General features: G+C 39.7%; 1 protein-coding gene across 2 annotated transcripts; it reads right to left on the bottom strand.

Annotated features, from left to right (window-relative positions):
* Positions 1 to 1,585: 1,585 nt before the first annotated feature.
* Positions 1,586 to 20,286, bottom strand: LOC139465826 (V-type proton ATPase subunit H-like). 2 transcript variants are annotated; one of them, XM_071247804.1, is made up of 15 exons: positions 20,118 to 20,286; positions 18,177 to 18,194; positions 13,295 to 13,376; positions 12,060 to 12,159; positions 11,213 to 11,302; positions 9,992 to 10,105; positions 8,196 to 8,300; positions 7,816 to 7,913; positions 6,920 to 7,030; positions 6,151 to 6,235; positions 4,991 to 5,169; positions 4,688 to 4,813; positions 3,502 to 3,603; positions 2,619 to 2,732; positions 1,586 to 2,203 (listed from the first exon to the last, which is right to left on the bottom strand). In XM_071247804.1, exons 1-15 carry the CDS (start codon positions 20,173 to 20,175, stop codon positions 2,134 to 2,136), a joined length of 1,452 nt encoding a protein of 483 aa, XP_071103905.1. In that variant the 5' UTR covers positions 20,176 to 20,286; the 3' UTR covers positions 1,586 to 2,133. The 2 variants fall into 2 exon arrangements, with proteins under 2 accessions (XP_071103905.1, XP_071103990.1); XM_071247889.1 differs by lacking the exon at positions 18,177 to 18,194.
* Positions 20,287 to 20,686: the final 400 nt, after the last annotated feature.

Genomic DNA, 20,686 nt, shown 5'->3' with positions numbered 1-20,686 from the left:
GGCTGGGTGAACCCTGTGCAAAATTTGAGCACCCAATCTTAGTGAAGGTTGCACAGGTTCTTCAGCGAATCTGATGTCAGTTTTCTAAAATGATTCGTGTTAATTTCTTTACAATTTAGAAGCATCATCACTGATTGACTGATTGACCGACTAGAAATTTCACCTGATCTAATCTATGAAGGCGTCCTCAGATGTTCATGTAGAGTGAGTGAGTTTGGTTTTACACCACTTTTAGCAATATTCCAGCAATATCATGGCAGGGGACACCAGAAATGTGTTCATGTAGAGGTATTGTATCGGAGTAAAAGATCTGATTCTGATTTTAATGACCTTGCCTGTTTATGTGTGCATGCTTCATCACGTGACAAACAAGATGAGGTACTTCATCAACAGGGGTGGTACCAGCTGTGTGGCAGGAGAGTTACCTCCAGGCCTTTTATTTTTTTAGTTGGTTTAAGAGACTGACTCACCGACAAAAAAACAACTGAAAGTAGAAAATAATAATGGACTTTTGCCTTTCTTGATTCACTTCTTTTGATAATGAGCTGAAACTTTCAGTATCATTTCATATTCATACTTCCGTGATGGCTTGACCTAAGAGTTTGTTTTCCATTCATTAGTAGCCGTACTAATCTAGAAGTTGAAATTCCAAAATTAAAGCAACTCTTAAAAAATACAAGGCCCTACATACATATGCACACGTACAGAATGCAGGAAGAGTTGACTAGACAATCAGATCCGATATATACACACATATACCAACATAGTTCACAGCCAAAACAACATGACATTGTGTGGAATGTACATGTCAAGGAATTCATGTCCAACAAGTCCCCAGTCTCAACAAAACACGACACCACTACCTTGTTACAGGTATATCTACAAGTACATCTACCCTGTGTACAGGGGGACATGGCAGTACACGAGTTGCTGGACGTAGGCAATGTTCAGTACCCTCTACACAGCATATCTGAATAGCAGTAATTAGTAAAACATACCTTGAAAAATGTATATAGTTTTATAAAATCCTTTCAAATAACCTAACCCCAATCATTAAAAAGATTTCCAAGACCAGAAAGAATAGATACAGTGACTAACTAGATAAGCAATAGGAAAACTTATCATCAAAGAAACAAAATGTTAATAAAAAGAAAAAGTAAATATTTTGCAGTCGAAGTGACCTGATCATGTACATGTACTTATATCCCTGGAAGTCCAGCACCCAGCTGTCTAGGGCTCAGTGTCTACATACTTCCACCATGTCTACCAGGCACCGTGGCAACCAGAGCATGACTAATAGTTCCAGGTTATCATGATAGATATATCCCCATGACATATTGCTGTACAACCCCAATATTGCGTATTATGTCTACATATACTCCAAACTGTCAACTTGTGACTGATATAGCACTAAGACAAAGCATTTGATTCAATCTCTTGACACTAACATACCATTTGTACACAGTCCTAACTTTCCCACAAAGACACTGTGATGCATTGTACAACTGGGTTTTCAGTGTCTTCAAAACCACTAGTTACAAGTAAATAACAACATAGGCACTGCAGGGATTTATCTAGGCTACAGAGACCGATATTTGGAGCAAAGTCTGAAGCAAATGTCTGCAAATATCCCCAAGTTAGAATACAGTCATGTTATTATATTTTTTAACTAAAGTTATGGATCTACAGAGGTGACTTGCAAACTAAAAGACCAATAACAAGAAGGTATAATGGTTAGTTTTACATTTTCTGCTTAGAATGAAATATAAAGACACCCCTGAATTCAAGAAAATATGGACTTTAAGAAAATCCTAGTTCTGAATAAAGTTATGTCTTTTTTCCCAAATAGCCTGCCTGAGGCATTGTTTGGAATCGTTGATAAATTCTTGTACTGATAGTTCAAAGAACAAAATGAGTTCCTGCCATCTGAGTGCCATGTCTAGTCAAGTGCTACTGTAGCGGTACACAGACCCCGACTATAGACCAGCATGTGCCACCATCTACTGCAGCTGTGCATAATATCAGGTTCATTGCTTCATAGATTAAATATTTAGTTTTCATCTTCTACTGCACCAGGTGAATACCGAAACTGATCTACAGGCGATGTTGTGATGATGTTGTCGATGTTATCATCTATGCTTTAGCTGCTGACATTACTGGTGTGTCTGTCTTTGGAGCCTCCAACTGCTTGCCCAAGTATTCCCTGAAACACAAAAGTAATTCTTCTGTTGCATTTTCTTACAGATATATTCTTCTTAACATCCTAATAATTAATATATGAACGCCACACAGCCAAAAATACAACTGCATGTTCAGTCACACTTTTAGGCATGTGAAATTTAACCTACAGCAAATCATGTTGGTAATTACTAATAGGATTATCTGCATATACCTGTACTAAGGACATGCCGAGCCCCAGGCAGGGTAACAAGTACCATCAGCAATAAACCATACTCACTCACTCACTCTATTGCAGTGATTGGTAACAATGATATATCACATACGACAATGTAAATCCAGGTCTGTTTAATCAAGATAAGTATCCTCTCGAAAAAAGATATCACTGGGATAATACATGGTAGGACAGTGACTTAGACACAGACATTTCTACCACTCACCAGTTGTGGACCATAAGCTTCTGTACAGCAATGAGCGCTTCATATCGGACATTGGGGTCCTCGTGGCTGAGATACTGCATGACGATATGCTTGGCCCCAAGCTGCTCGATCACACTGCAGGAGAAGATTCAGCACATGTATTCAGCCTTAGAAATTCACTTTTTAAGACTAGTCCAGAGGACTAGAGAAAACTTTCACTAATCTCCAGTGTTTGGAGCTTGTCCTGCTGAATGAGATCTTATTGTTTGCTATGTATACGCTTTCTGTCAGTTTTATTCAGTTTCAATTTCTAGCAAAATTGAAGCAGTGAGAACTGGTTCAGAATCATATTCTTCAAATGCTACTAGTTAAAGTGTGCAACCATCAGTCAATTTTTATTTGACTGACTGACTGATATAGGAGATTTAACGTGCGCTTTCCGACTGTAGCGTATTTCGCACACGATTTTTATTTGTGTTGAGCAGAACTAAGTAGTCTTGGGCTAGCGGGCTGGTGTGAACTTGAAGGCTGTGTATAGCTCCCCAGACAGGTATTGTTCACTGCACACCCATGCCATCATGTAAACCATATGTTCAGGCCTAACACTGACCCACTGACAGTCATCTAACTCGACACCTTTTCACAAGACTGAGATCATTATTAACTTCCTACTTGACTTACAACACAAACCATGCATACATGTAAGCGTAAGGCTAAATAAATACAGATCAATAATTACCCCCTCTTGTCTAGAAAAAAATGATCCATGTGATGTGCACATGAATTAAGGAAGAAGTCATATATTTGTATTTCATTCGCAAATTTGTTACAAATACGAAATAATCAGCATAGTTGGCAGCTATGAGCAGATGGTAACAAGATGGTGTGACAGCTCCTCACTTACTTCTTGCCTCTAGGGTAGTACCGGACGTACTCCCCGATGTCATGTGCCGCTACAGACAGGATGAGAGGGTCTTTACTGGTCTCCAGCAGACGAACAAGTATCCTAGGAAAGAGTCAATGTCAAGTTCAGTATAAGAACCATCATGATTCTTCTAAGCAAGGATTTGAAATGGTTTATATATTTGCACATCCGGAGAACTCTTGGTACTAAATATTTGGGGTCCTAGGCATTGAAAAGGGAGTCCAACATACTCCACCCTACCCAGAAATGTAAGATAAATCTTATGTACATAAATCAGAGTGGATAATATTTATTATTATGCATACATTTTTGTCTGGTCAAACCCTGTCAAATAAGGTATATAATCCCATTGTAAATAAGGTGAGGTGAAATGGGGTTTAACATCGCATCCAAGATCATTGTACATATATATGCACGTGGACCTTCCGCTCTCTGGACGGAACGCTCAACCACTAGACCACGGAGGCGGTCTGTTAATAAGGGGATCCTGAGGGTTACTACCATAGTAACTGAATCCAGGAACACCATACACACTGCTAGCTATTTACACTAGTGTTGTGACAAGGACCCAAGGGGTAGACACCATTGGTCAAATCGAATTAGTCCAGAGCACAATTTCGGACTAGTGGCTTATGCAAACTACCTAGATTTGGGTAGAAAACAACTGGTCCATCTGGATTTTCACCAGGCTAGGACTAGCAGAATAGCGGCTCTAACCCCCCTCGTCCTTCATGCCAATACTGTAATGTCACAGCTAGAATATTACATGACAAACTGTGAGATAAAGGAAGGTGTTGTTACAAGTAGAGTGAACAAGGAATCAGTGTTACATTTTCATTACTTGGAATGACGTTACACACTTTACATGTCAGCATGCTGTGCTGAGGTTTACTTGAGAGACCCGTGAAGATACAGGTTAGAATTGGTCTTCAGCTTGCCATAAAAGGCGACTATGTTTGTCGTAAGAGGCGACTAACGGGATCGGGTGGTCAGACTTGCTGACTTGGTTGATGCATGTCATCATATCCCAATTGCATAGACCGATGCTCATGATGTCAATCACTGGATTGTCTGATCCAGAGTCAAATGACCGCCGTCATATAGCTGGAATATTTCTGAGTGCTACGTTAAACAACAAACAAACAAACAAAACAAACAAACTTACTTGAGCAGTTCGTAACTCTTCTCATTGAGTCTGATGGCATTCTCCCGCCAGAATCTGTCAGATTTGTGGACTGGGCTCCACTCCAGTCGGCCAGATTTTACTTCAGTAGAATACTCATCAAATGAGCTGGAACCCACACAAAATCCAGATATGAAACCATCTGCTTTAAATCCTTGTACAGCAATATGTTAACATTTCACAAATAATGCATCGTCATCAAACTAAAGATTCAAGATTCTACCCCAAACAAATTACTAACAAAGCTTAAGATCAAGGTAGCCAGGTAACATCAACACCACCAACCTGAGGTCGGCGACAGAGCGCTGCAGCTTCTCATTGAGGTAGGCGAGGTCGTCGACGATGTCCTGGTCGTCAAACTTGCGTCCGTCCAGCAGCTCTAGCTGCTTGAGCACCTTACACTGCACCATGGACAGGGCATGGTCCTGCACAATATCACGGTCCTCTGGCTTCTCTAACAGATTCTACAACCACATGGGAGGGAGGAGTTGGGTTTAACTTCATTTTGAACAGATACTCCTCAACACAGGTTAAAGAACACCCACAACTGGAAGGCTGTATGTTGCAATACCCACCAGCTAGGGCTGGGACAAATCTACAGTTACTCCCAAGGTACCCGACCACCTATTACCCGAACCTACCTGGTCCCTATTGATGGGTACAAGTTGTGTACAAAAGTTGTGTCTGATTACGAATTGTTTCACCAGAGGCCTGGCAAAACCTACAATGTATTTAGTGATCTGATCACATATAAAGTGATCTGATCATGCATACACTGAAGTATGTGAACAATAGCGACTTGTAGTGTAACCAGGGATTTTTATTATTATTGTCATTAAACAATATATCATGTGATTAACAGAGGCGACTAACGGGATCGGGTGGTCAGGCTCACTGACTTGGTTGATGCATGTCAACAATCCCAATTGCGTGGATCAATGCTCATGATATCAATCACTGGATTGTCTGGTCAGGACTCGATTATTTACAGACCGCCGTCATATAGCTGGAATATTGGTGAGTGTGGCGTTAAACAACAAACTAACGAATCATGTGACTAACCACGGGCCTGCTCAGGACCCTTCCAAACCCCAGTAATCTGCCCCAGGCCTACCATCAGCCATAACTAATTAACTACAGTCATATGAAAACAGTGGGTGTTCTTTAACTACTTTTTAGTAGTACATGATGGTGTTTCAGCCTAATATGGGAAGAAAACTTAAAGAAATGCAGGACACAATGTTATCCTTTGAAAAACCCACAAGCATAGGTATAATGCTGACAAACCAAAACTTGTAAAAGCGAATTGTATTACTTCAGAATACTGTGCCACCTGTCCCCTTAAAGAGAAAGGAAGCTGTTAACATTGTGTAGCTCTCTAAGCCAGTGTGATGTATGTCCATGTGCTATCTACTCCGTCCCTGTTTGCCTGAAGGTCGACCTACCCTGAATGTGGCTAGGATGATCCTGGTGACCTTCTCCTTGACCGACTCACTGAGGATGTCAGCCAGGATGGGGATGATGTTGTATCTAGGGAGCAGACAAGAAGCAGATATAACAAAAGCCATCATAAGTGAGGGAACATACCAATACTGCTGAATATATTTTAAAATATTAACCCAAAATCAAATTAAGAGAAACTTGTAGGTGAAACTCTTTTTTGGAGTTTCAGAAAATAGGGACATAGAGTGCTAAAGGTAGAAACCAATGCTTTCATAACATAGCTGTCAACAGCTATTTCGGACAGGCTGACATGTAGTGAAACTTTAGGCTGTTTCAAGCATGGATATATTTTCTTATCCCTCACCCAACAGCCAAGGTGAATCCCATTTTCTAAAAAAGGGGCTGTCGGGTAGCCTAGCGGTTAAAACATTCACTCCTCACGCCAAAGGCCCGACTTCAATTCCTGACATGTGTGAAGCCCATTTCTTGTGTCCCCCATTATGATATTGTTGAAATATTGCTAAAAGTGGGTAAAGCCATACTCACTCTCTCTACACAGTATCAGTGACCAGCCTAAATGCATCATACCACAAAACCCATGTGAATGATCTCTAACATCTAAAATAATTTGTTCTTTATTTGTAAAATAACAGGATAAGGACAGGAAGGAAACATTTCAATCAGCCGTAGGACATTCCTCTTTCTGTACTTGGACTGGACACAACTTGTAGCCATGCATCTCAAGGTTGTAACATTCCTACCCAGACGTACCTCGTCATGCGTTCTGCCAGCATGCTGTTGAAGGTCAGACACCACAGACAGAAGGTCAGCTGGTACTGAATCTGGAAGCCGACTTTGCTGCCGGCCAACACAGACACGATCCTGGAACAGTAATGGGTAACTTAAACCCTCACCAAAACATCAGGGGAATGCCCGGAACTTTGGTTACCAATATGAGTAAATGTTCCAAACAACACAATAACCTGTTCAGATCTGTTGCCTATACAGTGAAACCTTTTTATCAGAAACTCCAAATGGATGTCGCATGTGCAGCACAATGTACGGAATCCTTATTGGCACCATGGCATTATAGTTGCAAACAGGTTGTCTCAAACAAGTGATAACTCAGTCTGTGTCAAAATTGTCTTAGTTTGGCATCATTTTCAGTAGAATTTAGAGTGAACTATCATCAGTTGAGGGCCAAACAGCATTTTACTACACTCTGGGATCAGCTGAATATAATATGCAAAATGAAGGATATACACAGTACACTACAGCTTTAACAAACTCAAAGGGACAACTAATATTAGTTCGTTATAAACCTCGGTCGTTAAAAGCATATGTACAGCATATTTACAGCAAATGGCCGGGACCAAAATATGAGTTTGCTTATCTGTTTGTTTGTTTATAACAGATAAAGCGAACTCATGTTTTGGTTTGTTTATAACAGATTTGCTGTATATCATATTCTGGTGAGTAAGCAAATGCCATTGAGACAATTTCGAAAATATTAAATTGGATGAATCCATTTATAGAGCCTTTACCACAACATTTGCAATATGGTCCATCTATGATCATACATCATGTACTTAAGAAGATCATAAATAAAGACTGTTTATATCTTAAGCCTGTTTTAACACTCACTAAAGTAATCAGCCTATACTTACGCGGAGATCCCCTCAACGTCCACGAAGGCCCAACGGTACATGTCAATCCTCAGCATCATCTGCAGACATCGGGCAGCTGTCTGGAGGTACTCGTTGCTCTGGAAATACATCAACACTCTCTGAAGGAAATACATCAACACTCTCTGAAGGAAATACATCAACACTCTCTGAAGGAAATACATCAACACTCTCTGAAGGACTGAGTGCGTATGTTTTTGTGCTGCTTATTCCAGCAATAGCATAATGGGGAACACCAGATATGGCTTCTATACAATTGGGGAATTAACCCAAGTCTTGCTAAGCTACCCTTTCACCCCATAGCTGAAGGGAGGAACACGTCGTCATATGCACAGTAAAGAGGTATTTTCCTGTCAACTTACAGGTGACTTGAGTTGATCCTTGATCCAGTTGAGGTAGAACTGCAGATTCCTCTTGTCCATGGGCTCCTTGCTCCAGCAGGCAATCTTACCAATAATTCGACTGGACTGGAGAAGAAGAAATATATGGAGAGAGTCTTATACTTTACTGAACAACATTACAACAATGTCATGTTTCTGTAGCACAGAGTTGAGTCATCCCACAGATGACATCCTTACTTTGTCAGCCTCTTTGGTCATGTGGACAAGGCCTCTGACCTCGGATGAGTTCTGTGGTTGGTATCCCATCGCGGGACTTGGAAATTTAATGGCCGCTACATTGGTGCCCAACGTGGGGCCAAGCACGTTCATATTATATTTGAACAAAATAAGTCTCAGTACCCTACTATGCTGCCCAAGAGTGAGTGAGTGAGTGAGTGAGTGAGTGAGTGAGTGAGTGAAAGAGTGAGTGAGTGAGTGAGTGAGTGAGTGAGTGAGTGAGTGAGTATTGTTTTACGCCACTTTTAGCAATATCCCAGAGATAACACAGGGTGCGACACCAGAAATGGGCTTCACACATTGTACCTATGTCTGGAATCGACCCCAGGTCTTCGGGGTGAAGAGCGAACGCTTTAACCACTAGGCTACCGAACGCCCCCACAATGCCCTGTGATGTCAGCATAGCAACAGGTTTTGATGGGGTCATAAGGAGTGCGTTAGCTCCACTCAGTGATCTATCATATCTACACCTATCATTGAATAAGCCCAGCAATGATGGGAGTTTTCAATATTGTTGACTAAACATACCCTGCGGTGGCGCATTTTATAGAAAGCACCAGTCTATGCATTTTACAGCAAGGGAGTCGAGCTTGTCATGGTATTTTATTGATTTCCCTTGCATTCTTCACACAAACACTTTAAGCCAGCAAGAAGAAGTGGTAAGATGTGCAAGAGGGAACTGTCATCGAACTTGGGCCCATGCCACTTGCACTCGCTACATCTACCCAGATATGATTCTAAAGCCAAATCACCCTCACGGCTTCATTATCAATGCCTATACCTTCCTTCTTCCTTACTATGATCCACATTATCCTTCCCACACTTGTCTGTCATAAAATCACCCAACGAATTAGTAATGCCTGCTCCTGAACTCAACATCTGATGCCTGGAGCCGTTGACAGTGAATCAGCGTGATCAGATCATTCCTTACAATTCGGGATCCAGTAGACTGCAGTCGCGCCAAATGGCAGCATAACCTCTTGTAAGTGACCCCATGACTACCTTTGTATGTGTCTGTTACCACTTCGTCCCTTGCCTTTCATTTTTATAATCGTTGACTAGGTAAATGTCCACTGATTTTACAGTGTGGACATAACTCAGTCGTCTAACAATCCCAGAGAAGAGATCATCATCATTAGAAGTTGTGGTACTGAATTCTAAGGTGATCCCCTTGTTCAAAAGGTGTTCTCACTCTAAACACCTTAGAACAATGATCATCTAGGCCTACTTCACGACAAAGTCTTAGCACTATGACTGTCATAAATCTACGTTTAAGAATGGGAGTTACGATCGCCTTAGAGCTAGTGTGTAAGATCACTATGTGAAATGAGGCCATGGGCCCCTGTGCACAAACGATCTTAGCGCTGTGACTGTCGTAAGCCTATGTTAAAGCATGGGAGTTACGATCACCTTAGTGCTAAAATATCTTTGTGCAACAGAGCCCTGATCCCAATGTTAGCTGCTTCTTCGGACAGACACCAACATTGTGAACTACTGTGCTGACATATCGTGTGTGGTGCGCAGTGTTGACAAGCTGTTACCTGGTAGACGATGAACTTGTCCTCTCTGTCCAGGAGGTGGAAGAAGGGATTCCATACCGACTCCTTCTTCTTCTTGGCGTACTCCTTGAAAAAGTCCACACGAGCCTTATCCTCCTGGAACACATACAAACCAAGTTGTAGCCATTCATGGACAGCGCGGTTTATGGCCATACATGCAATACCATGATCTATAATATCTAGGGTAATGTGTTGATACAAACAATAAACAGTATAGATTTGTAAAAGTACTATTTCTACTGCTATAAAAGTATGTGAACCTGTTTAATTGATGCAGATTTACTTCATATGTTTTGTTCGGGTTTCTAGTCATTTTCTTAGATGGTCGAATACTCTCTGACATGGCAAATGTTGAGTTCCATCAGGAGGCATGGGTGGCCCAGTTGTCTAAGGTGTCACAATTCTCTGTACAGAGTTATGTCCCTTGGGCAGTCCAGAAAGCTATGCTTGTGGGTTCGAATCCTGGATTATCCCTACTACGTTTTCAGTCTTGTCAGCACCATATCTGTGCTCAATTATCACCAAAGTGGTAAACATCTGAGACCTGCATCACTACAAGCTTTACTCCCACAATAAGCTGACATGCTGTGATTTAACAGTAATGCTGTTCAAAGCAGCATTAAACCCAACTCACTCACTCCATCTTATCACCTAAATGAGCGTTGCATTCAGTGCTGCAGTCAGCAGTTTTCGAGGTATATAATAAAAGCCTGTAATCAATAAAGTCAGGACATGGCAATCCAGTGATTGGAAGCATGAGCAACTTGACACATGAACATGAGCGCGTTGACACACAATCATTGGCCAAGTCACTGAGTCCGACCACCCCATGCTTCTTAAACACCTCTTAGGAGAGCACATGGCATATCTGGACCACTTTTCCCTGGAATCCCCATGGAGGTTGGGTTCTCAGTATCAAGAAACATATTGTGTTGTGTCCACTGCATCATTGCAGCCCGTCCAAGTTGGAAACAAGGCATGAAAGATTTAGGGGGTCCAAAGATTTAAATACCATTAGAGATCTCGTTTTTTCCAACACATCCTTCACAAAGTGGGATTCCTCTTTGAGAAACTTTCAAAGAATATTTAAAGACATATATTATACTGATTATCAATATTACATCAATACATCAATATTCATTCAATAATTGGAACAACAAATAGATTGGAAAGTTTTCACCACCAACTTTCAGATTTCTATACCTGCAGGGCATCGTCCAGCATGGTGAGAATGTACTCCAGTGTTTGGTCCTTGGCGATCTGGTTGATCAGGCTGTAGAATGTCGCCGCAAACTGGCAACATATATACATAATACAGTATAAGGTACAGACAAAATCATCATAATAATCTCACTTCACATCAAATCATCTCAACAGGAATCCTTCCATGTGACCAAAACAAAAAGACAAGAACAAAATTTTCACTGATCGCTACTTTACCATTTGCTCAAAATGTGAATCTAGTAAAATGCCTTTCTATCTAGTAAGCTCAGCTAATGATAGTCCATTTATTTATATTGACACTAACATCTCCTGAAAGTGATGCCAAAATACCATTTGGGCAAGTAGCTTGCAATGTTTTTCCCTCCGACTGAGTCAAACCGTTAACGTCAACAGGTTATATATGCTGCTGTAGATAAATGAGGTGAGGTGAAATGGGGCTCAACGTCACATCACATCACAAGATTATTTCACTCATATAGTGAGTGACATGCATGTACACTAGTGTGTGGCTGCTTGTACTAGTCCAGAATTTTGCTTATTTTTATAGTGCCACAATTTAACATGCATACGCCAATCAGACACAGTATACTGACTGAGCCTATCAGTCCTTGTTTTATCCCCTTAATGACGAGCGGCAGGCGGGATGACATCAAGTAGTATCTCTCAACATGTATTGGTATGGCGAGGTCGGAGATCAAACCACCAACCTTCCGCCCCCTGAGTGGACATTAACACCACAGAGGCTGTCCTGTAGATAAATGACTATAATGGAGTGTGCAGATGTCGGTTGAGAACCTTATCATGGCCTGTCCCTGTCTGTGTGTACCTGTTGTGGGTTTTCCTGCAGCATGGCCGTCCGGACCTCCATGTTTGCCATGTCAAACTTAGAGATGAAGTTATACACCTCCGGGGAGATCATCTGGCCTCTTCACACAACAAAAGACAACCATTAGTGGGCCAGTGGAGATGGTCCAGAAGATTTGATATCAAACAATTTTTTTACTCTTGTGACAAGCATTGGGCAAGTTGGATACTGGGGACCACACAGGGTTGAAATAGGTCTTTGAAAGGCATTTAGAAACGTTGTGTTCCTCAGAATAAAGAAGTTGACATCCATATATTCTCTTCCTAAGGGTTCAAATAGATTCAGACTAAATTCAATACTTATCAATCTTTGACATTCAACAACTAGAACTATGGTCTAGTTAAATTTCCTTTGGTCTAAGTCGAGTCTATGACAGCTCATGCGTAAAATCTACTGAAACAAGAGAGTAGCGCAGAATATACATACAGAATGCCAAGATATATTTTTCGTCCAAATGGTAATTTGTATATTTTTATGCAACATATTTTTATTGGTCAGTACATCCAGACATTTCCTAGAGAAACATACATGGACTAAAACAGGACTTTTTAAACTATAATCTGCTTCAATGATCTGAACATTCTTGAACATGTTCATAGGCAAGGATGAAACAAAACCATGTCTTGTTTGAAGTTATTTGTTGTGTATGATTTCCTGTAGATGAAAAGTTCAATTCAAGCAGGTCTCTCTAAATTGTGCAGTGACCACTCCCAGTTTCCAGAAACTGAGGGAAATCTTGTCGTTGGTCACCTGAGGGGTATGAAACAACTAGGATTGGGACAAGACAAAAGTTACTACCCGAGTGCCCGATCCCTCTTACCCAACCCTACCCAGGTACCCACTGTAGGTCGCAAGAGATAAGTACAAAATGTCCGATTGAGAATTTGAACGGAACTCTGACAAATAGTGTTTAGATTTACTCTCCTACACTATAAAACTATCTGATTACATATACACTTCAGAGGACAGAAGCTTCATCTTTATTCAAACATATATAAGTCAGAAGCTTTGCGTGCACTGTCAGAAAGAAATGCCAATGTAAGCAATTTGTAGTGTAAACATGGAGTTCCAGGTAATTTTCGTCATTAAAAAATATATTATGTGACTATCCACGGGTCCGGGTAGTCATCTGGGTACCCTGATTCTACTCAGTACCCTACCAGACAGTACCCGACCCCAACCCAGTAACAACTCACTGTAGGTACGACTGCCAGTTGACTCTGTTGGCTCGGACATCGTTGGCTCTTTCTTGTAGAAGACTGGTGGCTACTTGTGCACCTGAATGATACAATGCTTCACTGTCAGCACCACTCTACAGAGCATTAGCATGAGAAATCACCCCCCTCACAGTCCTGTAAATACAAACATGTCTGCCACTGACCGAGTTGACCATCACACTGCTGATACAACTGTACTGATTATTAAGCATTCGGAGATCTAGCCATGACACAGCTGGTGTCATTGGATGTCCATTGATAACCGTTTCTTTCCAGATGCCTCTGTGTGTGTGGGATCATTGATATTCCATGACAACTTAATTTCTTTTGGTATTGTTGTCTTTTAACACGGTGGGTGTGGTGAAATGGGGTTAAATGTTGCATTCAAGATCATTACACTTATATTTTGATTTGCACGTGTGTGCTTGTGTGTGCTTGTGTGTGCTTGTGTGAGTGGTGTGTGTCTGTCTGCGAGAGAGCGAGTGTGTGTGCATGCCTGTGTAGGGCTGCTTGTACTAGTCCGGACTAATGCCAGTTTCATAGTACTGGCCAAAAGAGATACCATGTTACAGTTTAATATGTATACCCTACTCAGACAACGACTCTGAGTATTCTCCCTTTAATTTAGAGTACAAGGCAAGGTAACAAAAAGTAGCATCTTTTAGTGTCTTGGGTATTGGATGCCCCATCCACTAAAGAGAAGGGGTCATCTTTTGACTTGAAAGGTTCTTGAAGGGTATTTCATTAATGTGTGTGTTTGATTTAATGCTGATTTACACAGCATTCCAGTTTAAACCGTTGTAATGTGGGAGGAAAGTATTTGTTGATGGACTTCATTGATGTGGAGTGGAACCCCAAAACACAGTGCTGACTGACAGACCTCCTTGAACAACCATCCACTATGAATTTTAGCATGTTACACTACACAGGCATATTGGAATGTTTGTTCACATGTGTAAAACTGCAACATATACACTTTTCTCGGTAAATATACTACTCAACTTTTGACAGGGATAAACAGATACCGTATTCGACGTAATATGCACCCCGCTCAAATAAGCGCCCACGGCAATATTTGCTAATATATTGGCTAGTGAACAATCCCAATTAGCACCACTTCTGATTGATCAATGTACACAAGACTTATTTATTTGTGTATAATACGTGTGTTATATGCATCCTTAATTGTGGGAAATTAGATTCTGGAAAAATACATCTGTCGTATATAAACATTTCAGGCTGTCAGCCTAAACCACGAAATTTACGATCTTTTAACCCTGTTGTTTTTCACCAAAATAATATTCTAATAAGAGCCCCCTATTTCTAATTGTGAGAGCGCCCTGGGCGCTTATTATGTCAAATACGGTATGTAATTATATTTAAATATACACTTGACATACTATGAGATTTAGTGTGTGTCAAGGAGAGTATAAAATATCCCTATCAAAAGTGGAGTAGTATATAATAAAAAAATAATAACTTTAAAAAATAAGTTTTACCTAACTAATTAACAATTTCCTAAGAAAAAAAATGATTTCCTATGTTCTTCCTATTAAAACTTGGAATAAGAAACAATAGATATTATATCCTGCTACAACTACGCTTGGCATGGTTTGATATAAGTGTGACAGATGACTGGTGGACATGGCCAGCCACGAGGCCACACAGCCATGTTGTCAGGCAAACATGGTCATCGCGGTATGGTCATCAGTGTAGAAACAAACAATCACTACAACAGCTGGCTCGTCAAACTGGCTTTGTGAGAAACACTGATAGTGGCCTTTCTTCAACAATTACAAAGTGAAATCAAAATACAGAGAACATGCACAGATTTACCTAGGCTTTCTCTGGGGCTGTTCATTATTTCTAAATAAAATAGCCTTACCTGGTAAATACAAGTTTTTCACCATAAAAGGTCTCCATTTGAGGTGCCTACACAGATTTTGAGTCAAATTCATGGATTAATATGTGCATGTATCTCAAAGTGATATGTGTGACTTGGTTACATTAGGACAATACAGTGTTATGTTAGTTGGAGGTATATTTTATGTGTTAGTTAACATGATGCTTGCAGTGACAATATTAGTATGTGCCTGTCTCTGCATAGGATGGTTGTATATCCAGCAAGCGTTCGTACAGTACTAATACTTGATGCATCAGAGTACACCATACACTGCATGCATCATAGCTCACAACACTATACAGTGCATACATAAGACCTGAATACACTATACACAGTGCATGCATCAGAGCTCACTATGCTATACACAGTTCATGCATCAGAGCTCACTATGCTATACACAGTGCATGCATCATAGCTCACTATGCTATACACAGTGCATGCATCAGAGCTCACTATGCTATACACAGTGCATGCATCAGAGCTCACTATGCTATACACAGTGCATGCATCAGAGCTCACTATGCTATACACAGTGCATGCATCAGAGCTCACTATGCTATACACAGTGCATGCATCAGAGCTCACTATGCTATACACAGTGCATGCATCAGAGCTCACTATGCTATACACAGTGCATGCATCAGAGCTCACTACACTATACACAGTGCATGCATCAGAGCTCACTACGCTATACACAGTGCATGCATCAGAGCTCACTACACTATACACAGTTCATGCATCAGAGCTCACTACACTATACACAGTGCATGCATCAGAGCTCACTATGTTATACACAGTGCATGCATCAGAGCTCACTACACTATACACAGTGCATGCATCAGAGCTCTACATACAAGCACTCCAGTCAATGTATCAGGCACACATCAGGTGTGACACCACATATGCATTTACACATAAAAACAATACTTGTTTACCATGTTTACTAAAACCTATTAATCTAACTTCTATAGTTTCCTCAACACCCATCTGGACATGGAATAACATTCTCATGGTCTGTTTGTTTGTTTGTTGTTTAACGCAGCTCTCAGCAATATTCCAGCTTTATGGCGGCGGTCTGTAATTAGTAGAGTCTGGACTTGACAATCCAGTGATTAACATCATGAGAATCGATCCACGCAATTTGGATATGACCAAGTCAGAGAGCCTGACCACCCAATCCCGTTAGTCTCCTCTTACGACAAGCATAGTCGCCTCTTATGGCAAGCATGAGTTGCTGAAGACCTATTCTCTACCCTGATCTTCACAGGTCTCATGGTCTGTCTAATAGTAGAGTAGTACATGCGTCCTAATAATCTGATCCCTGTGACTCATGTAAGAGGCACCACCTGGTTGTGTTATGACCAATTCATGGAATGTTTCTTTACCTCACACTAAGCATAATATATTGAGGACCATTTTGAAAATTACAAAAGTAAATGAAAGTTTTAAATTTTGATGAAAGAATATGGCTGTAATCTAAATTTGTACAAATACATCAATTTTTTACAGCAAATTTCAACAATGTACATACTTTTCGAGGACATATCTTCATTCCAACCTATCAATATAACCTACACTTATGATTATACTAGTTCCTTTCGCCATGAGGAAAGTGTCCAGAAGCATTGTCTGAAATCGTGTATGAAGCAATTTGAATGCTTCATCTCCCTTGGGTTGTGTTGTTTGTGAGCACACAACACGTACAGATAAGAACAGATATATACATTTCAGTCATGCAGTATTATGGGGTCCACAGATTGAACAGTTTCGTTCGTACAGAAACATGCACACATGCAGTCCACATCACATGATCAGTGTCACTTCACAAAGTCACATACATTTCTCAGCAAAATAGTCGACTGATTGACTTAGTATGGATGAATTCAGCCAACCTAGGTGACCCAGAATATGAGTGGGTGAGTGAGTGAGTTGGGTTTAACGCTGCTTTGAACATTATTCCAGTTATATCACAGCGTGTCAGCTTAATGTGGGAGGAAAGCCCGAAGTGATGCAGGTCTTAGACGTTTACCACTTCAGTGAAACCCACGAGCACGGGTATGGTGCTGACAAACCTAGAAACATAATCGAGGCGAACCGGGATTCGAACCCACAATCATAGGTTTCTGGCGTGCCCAAAGAACGCAACTCTGCACAGCGAATCGCAGCGCCTTAGACGACTGGGCCACCCGTGCCCCCGACCCAGAATATGACATAATGGGGTGACTACTGACCTCATTCAATTGGTGTATGAGGGAGATATGTCAAACATATATTCTGGCCGACCATCTCTGCATTGTATGGACAAAATGCCTGATAATGCTGCAGAGGAAAATGTTTCTCGGGCACATTTCACTGAATGAGATGAGAGAGGTAGTAGAACTTTTATATATTTTTGTATTGAAGACAAACATGGTGAGAGAGTAATACCTTCTCTATGATCCTACTAGAATACAAACTAAACAAACAAGTGGGCACATATCGAACTCGGCTCTTCAATACAATGTCAATTGTCAAGCATGAGTAACTCTGCATCATACAATGTGGGGAATTCGAAAAGTATGTAATTTAATGGCAATCAAAATGACTGACATGCAGGAAAAAAAGGTATGCACCAGTGCCCAAGAAACATTTCCCTTTTTGTTTTAGCGTAATGGCATTTGAAAACAAAGTGCAGATGCATAATCATGATAATGATTAAGCACAAAACTCAAATTTAGTTTAACTTAAAAATAAATCTTGAAATACAAGGGTGCAGCTACCAGTGCAAGAGGGACTAGACTAGTACTTGTTCTTTGATTCTTACACACCTTCCCTTTCACAAACTCTCTACTATGAAAACAGATTAACATATACCACGGCACTGATGTATGGTGAGTAGATAAGAACTACTGTTGTTATACCTCATAGGACATACTGATATGTGTTAACTATCATATTGCATCATGTTGCCATGCTCACCAAAGCCTTTTCCTGCTCCTGGAAGTTAGATAAGAGAAAATCAAACAATTACTAAGCTACTGGTAATGATATAACTGCATGCAGGTACAAGGTCTAGATTTTCGAAATCATCTTTGTTAAGCCTTATCTTAACAGCTAAATTTCAAAGATAAGATCAGATATCTTGAATTAACAGTTATTAACCAGTAAGTATGTCAACAAAATTAGTGCCAGTCAAACAGGATTAACTATTTCCCTCTGTCTAGCCAATCATTAACTGTAGGGCACACCTCATTGTGTATCATATTCTTTTTTATTGTTCTAATTTTTGTTAAATACATACAGAAGCAAAATGTTAAGCAGAAGGGGTTTGTCGCTCTAACCAAGCAGACCTCAGCTATATTTTAAGATATTGTAAATTGTCTATTGTTCTTGTAAATAAATTGTAACTTGTCTCCTGTGACTCCAACTCTTTGCTAACTAATTCCCCCAAGAAAACCAGCATGCCATTTGGAAGGTTTTGAAGATCAGAACAGAACCATAATACATGGTTGGAAACCTGTCATGCTCCATCTATGAAGGTCAGTGCCACTATTCATCTAATACAGCCACATTTTAAACATGATGAAAAAGCAAAGTGTCATCAATCAAAATCCCAAGCCAAAATACTTGCAAAACTTACGATTCATGCTACAAAACAAATCTTTTAAACATGTAACTTTAGTGTCCATAGACATTTTACCATGTAGATTGTTTCTACTATCTATAAAAATACACAATAAATGTTCAGCCATAATCATTGGTCACTAAACTAAATGCTAAAGCATGTTTAAGTAAAAGAAAATTGGTCCTTCCTATATCTCTTATATTGTAGGAGTTTGTACGTACATAAACATCTAAACATGCTTCCAATGGTAATGTACAGACACCATAGAGTTTCAGAATGGTAATCGAGTGTCTGGAGGTTCTTATTAGAACATAACAGTTTCTCTTTACACTATTTTCTTCGCCAGGTGATGTTTAAGCCTGATGTTAGGTGTTAATTCTACAAACAATGACTCTACAGCTAAAGTTCCTGGAGCTCAAATACGCTATCATACTTACAATGAGTAAACACTGTGTTCACAGATGCTACATAAATTCATGTTTCCTGTTTTGAATTGTACATAAATGTAAATAAGACTGAAGTCATTTACTGAGTAATACTGACTATGCCAAGCATGTCAATGACCTACATGTTCTGTTCGATACTGAAATAAAAGTTCTTGACCCTATAAATGCTGAAAGGATGACTTCTGATTCTGTTAATCATCAGATTATATGTTTTCTGACATCGTCCGTTTCCGGATGGACATGTTTATCACAATTTCTCACGCCTCAACGAGGAGCGTGACGTTGTAGATACTCAGGTGATAGCATATTTTTAAGATAACTTGACTTCTTTTGGTGAGTGAGATGTTTTACAGTTATTCATGTAATTAACAATAAAGCTGTGAATGTTTCTTAAAATGTCTGAAAACCCCTTAATACGAGTGTACTATCATACAGTTATATACCTATGTTTATATTGTTCGCAATGAGTAAATACTGTGTTCACATATTAGTATACATTCATGTTGGCTGTACAGAGTGTTGTAATTAAATGTTAACAGGATATTATACATATGGCACCATAGACTCTATGATCATGATGATTGCGAGGGTGCATGATTATGATGGTAATCTTGTGAAAAACATACATGATGGGGGTATGTTACAGTATTAACATTATGATCTGACCGCACACAAAACAATACCTCCCAATCATTACAAGATTTATGTTTCATGAATATTAATACGTTTCAAGTTACTAATGTCGGACACGACTCTCAAACAGGCTATATAGTATATCCTGATACATGTCCGTATGAATGTATTTTTTCAATGAGACATATTTTCTAACAAGATGACAATTGCATTTACCTTTCTCCAGATCTTCTATATTTGAAATAACATTACCGAAACTCTCAATGCCAGCCATTATTTTTGGTGGCTCTAGAAAACAGTTGTCGCAGTATATAAGAAATTATCTGGCACTTAAAATGAAGATCACTTTGAGAACATCAAGGTTATCATCTGCTAATGTGATCATGTGACACACTCAAATAGTGCATTGATTTATACTTATAGCTTATTTTATTAAGTAGTTTAACGGAATACAAACTTATATTCAAAACGATAAACGTTCACTGTAATAAATAATCAGTATATAACACTTCATTTTTAAAATATAAAGGTATATCAAAATGAAGAAGATACTATGATTTCATCAGTATAACACAAATTACATTCTACCACAAATAGGAGTTCTTAAGAAAATACAACAGGAGTTCTCGCAATTTCTCACGAGGTTATATGTTACAACGAGATCGTTTTATTTAATACTAAGGGATAAACTTTAAAATAAGTGTATGGATCCTTTAAACGTTTTATGAAATTAAAGGTTCATTGATTTCATTTTTATGTTTCTATATAGCATACTTGTTAGCGTG

This window comes from Haliotis cracherodii, unplaced genomic scaffold (genome assembly GCF_022045235.1).
Source record: "Haliotis cracherodii isolate W230 unplaced genomic scaffold, xgHalCrac1.p SCAF_1, whole genome shotgun sequence".
Lineage (NCBI taxonomy): Eukaryota > Metazoa > Mollusca > Gastropoda > Lepetellida > Haliotidae > Haliotis > Haliotis cracherodii.
The sequence above is the reverse complement of the archived record's forward strand: the minus strand, read 5'-3'. Positions and strand labels throughout refer to the sequence as shown.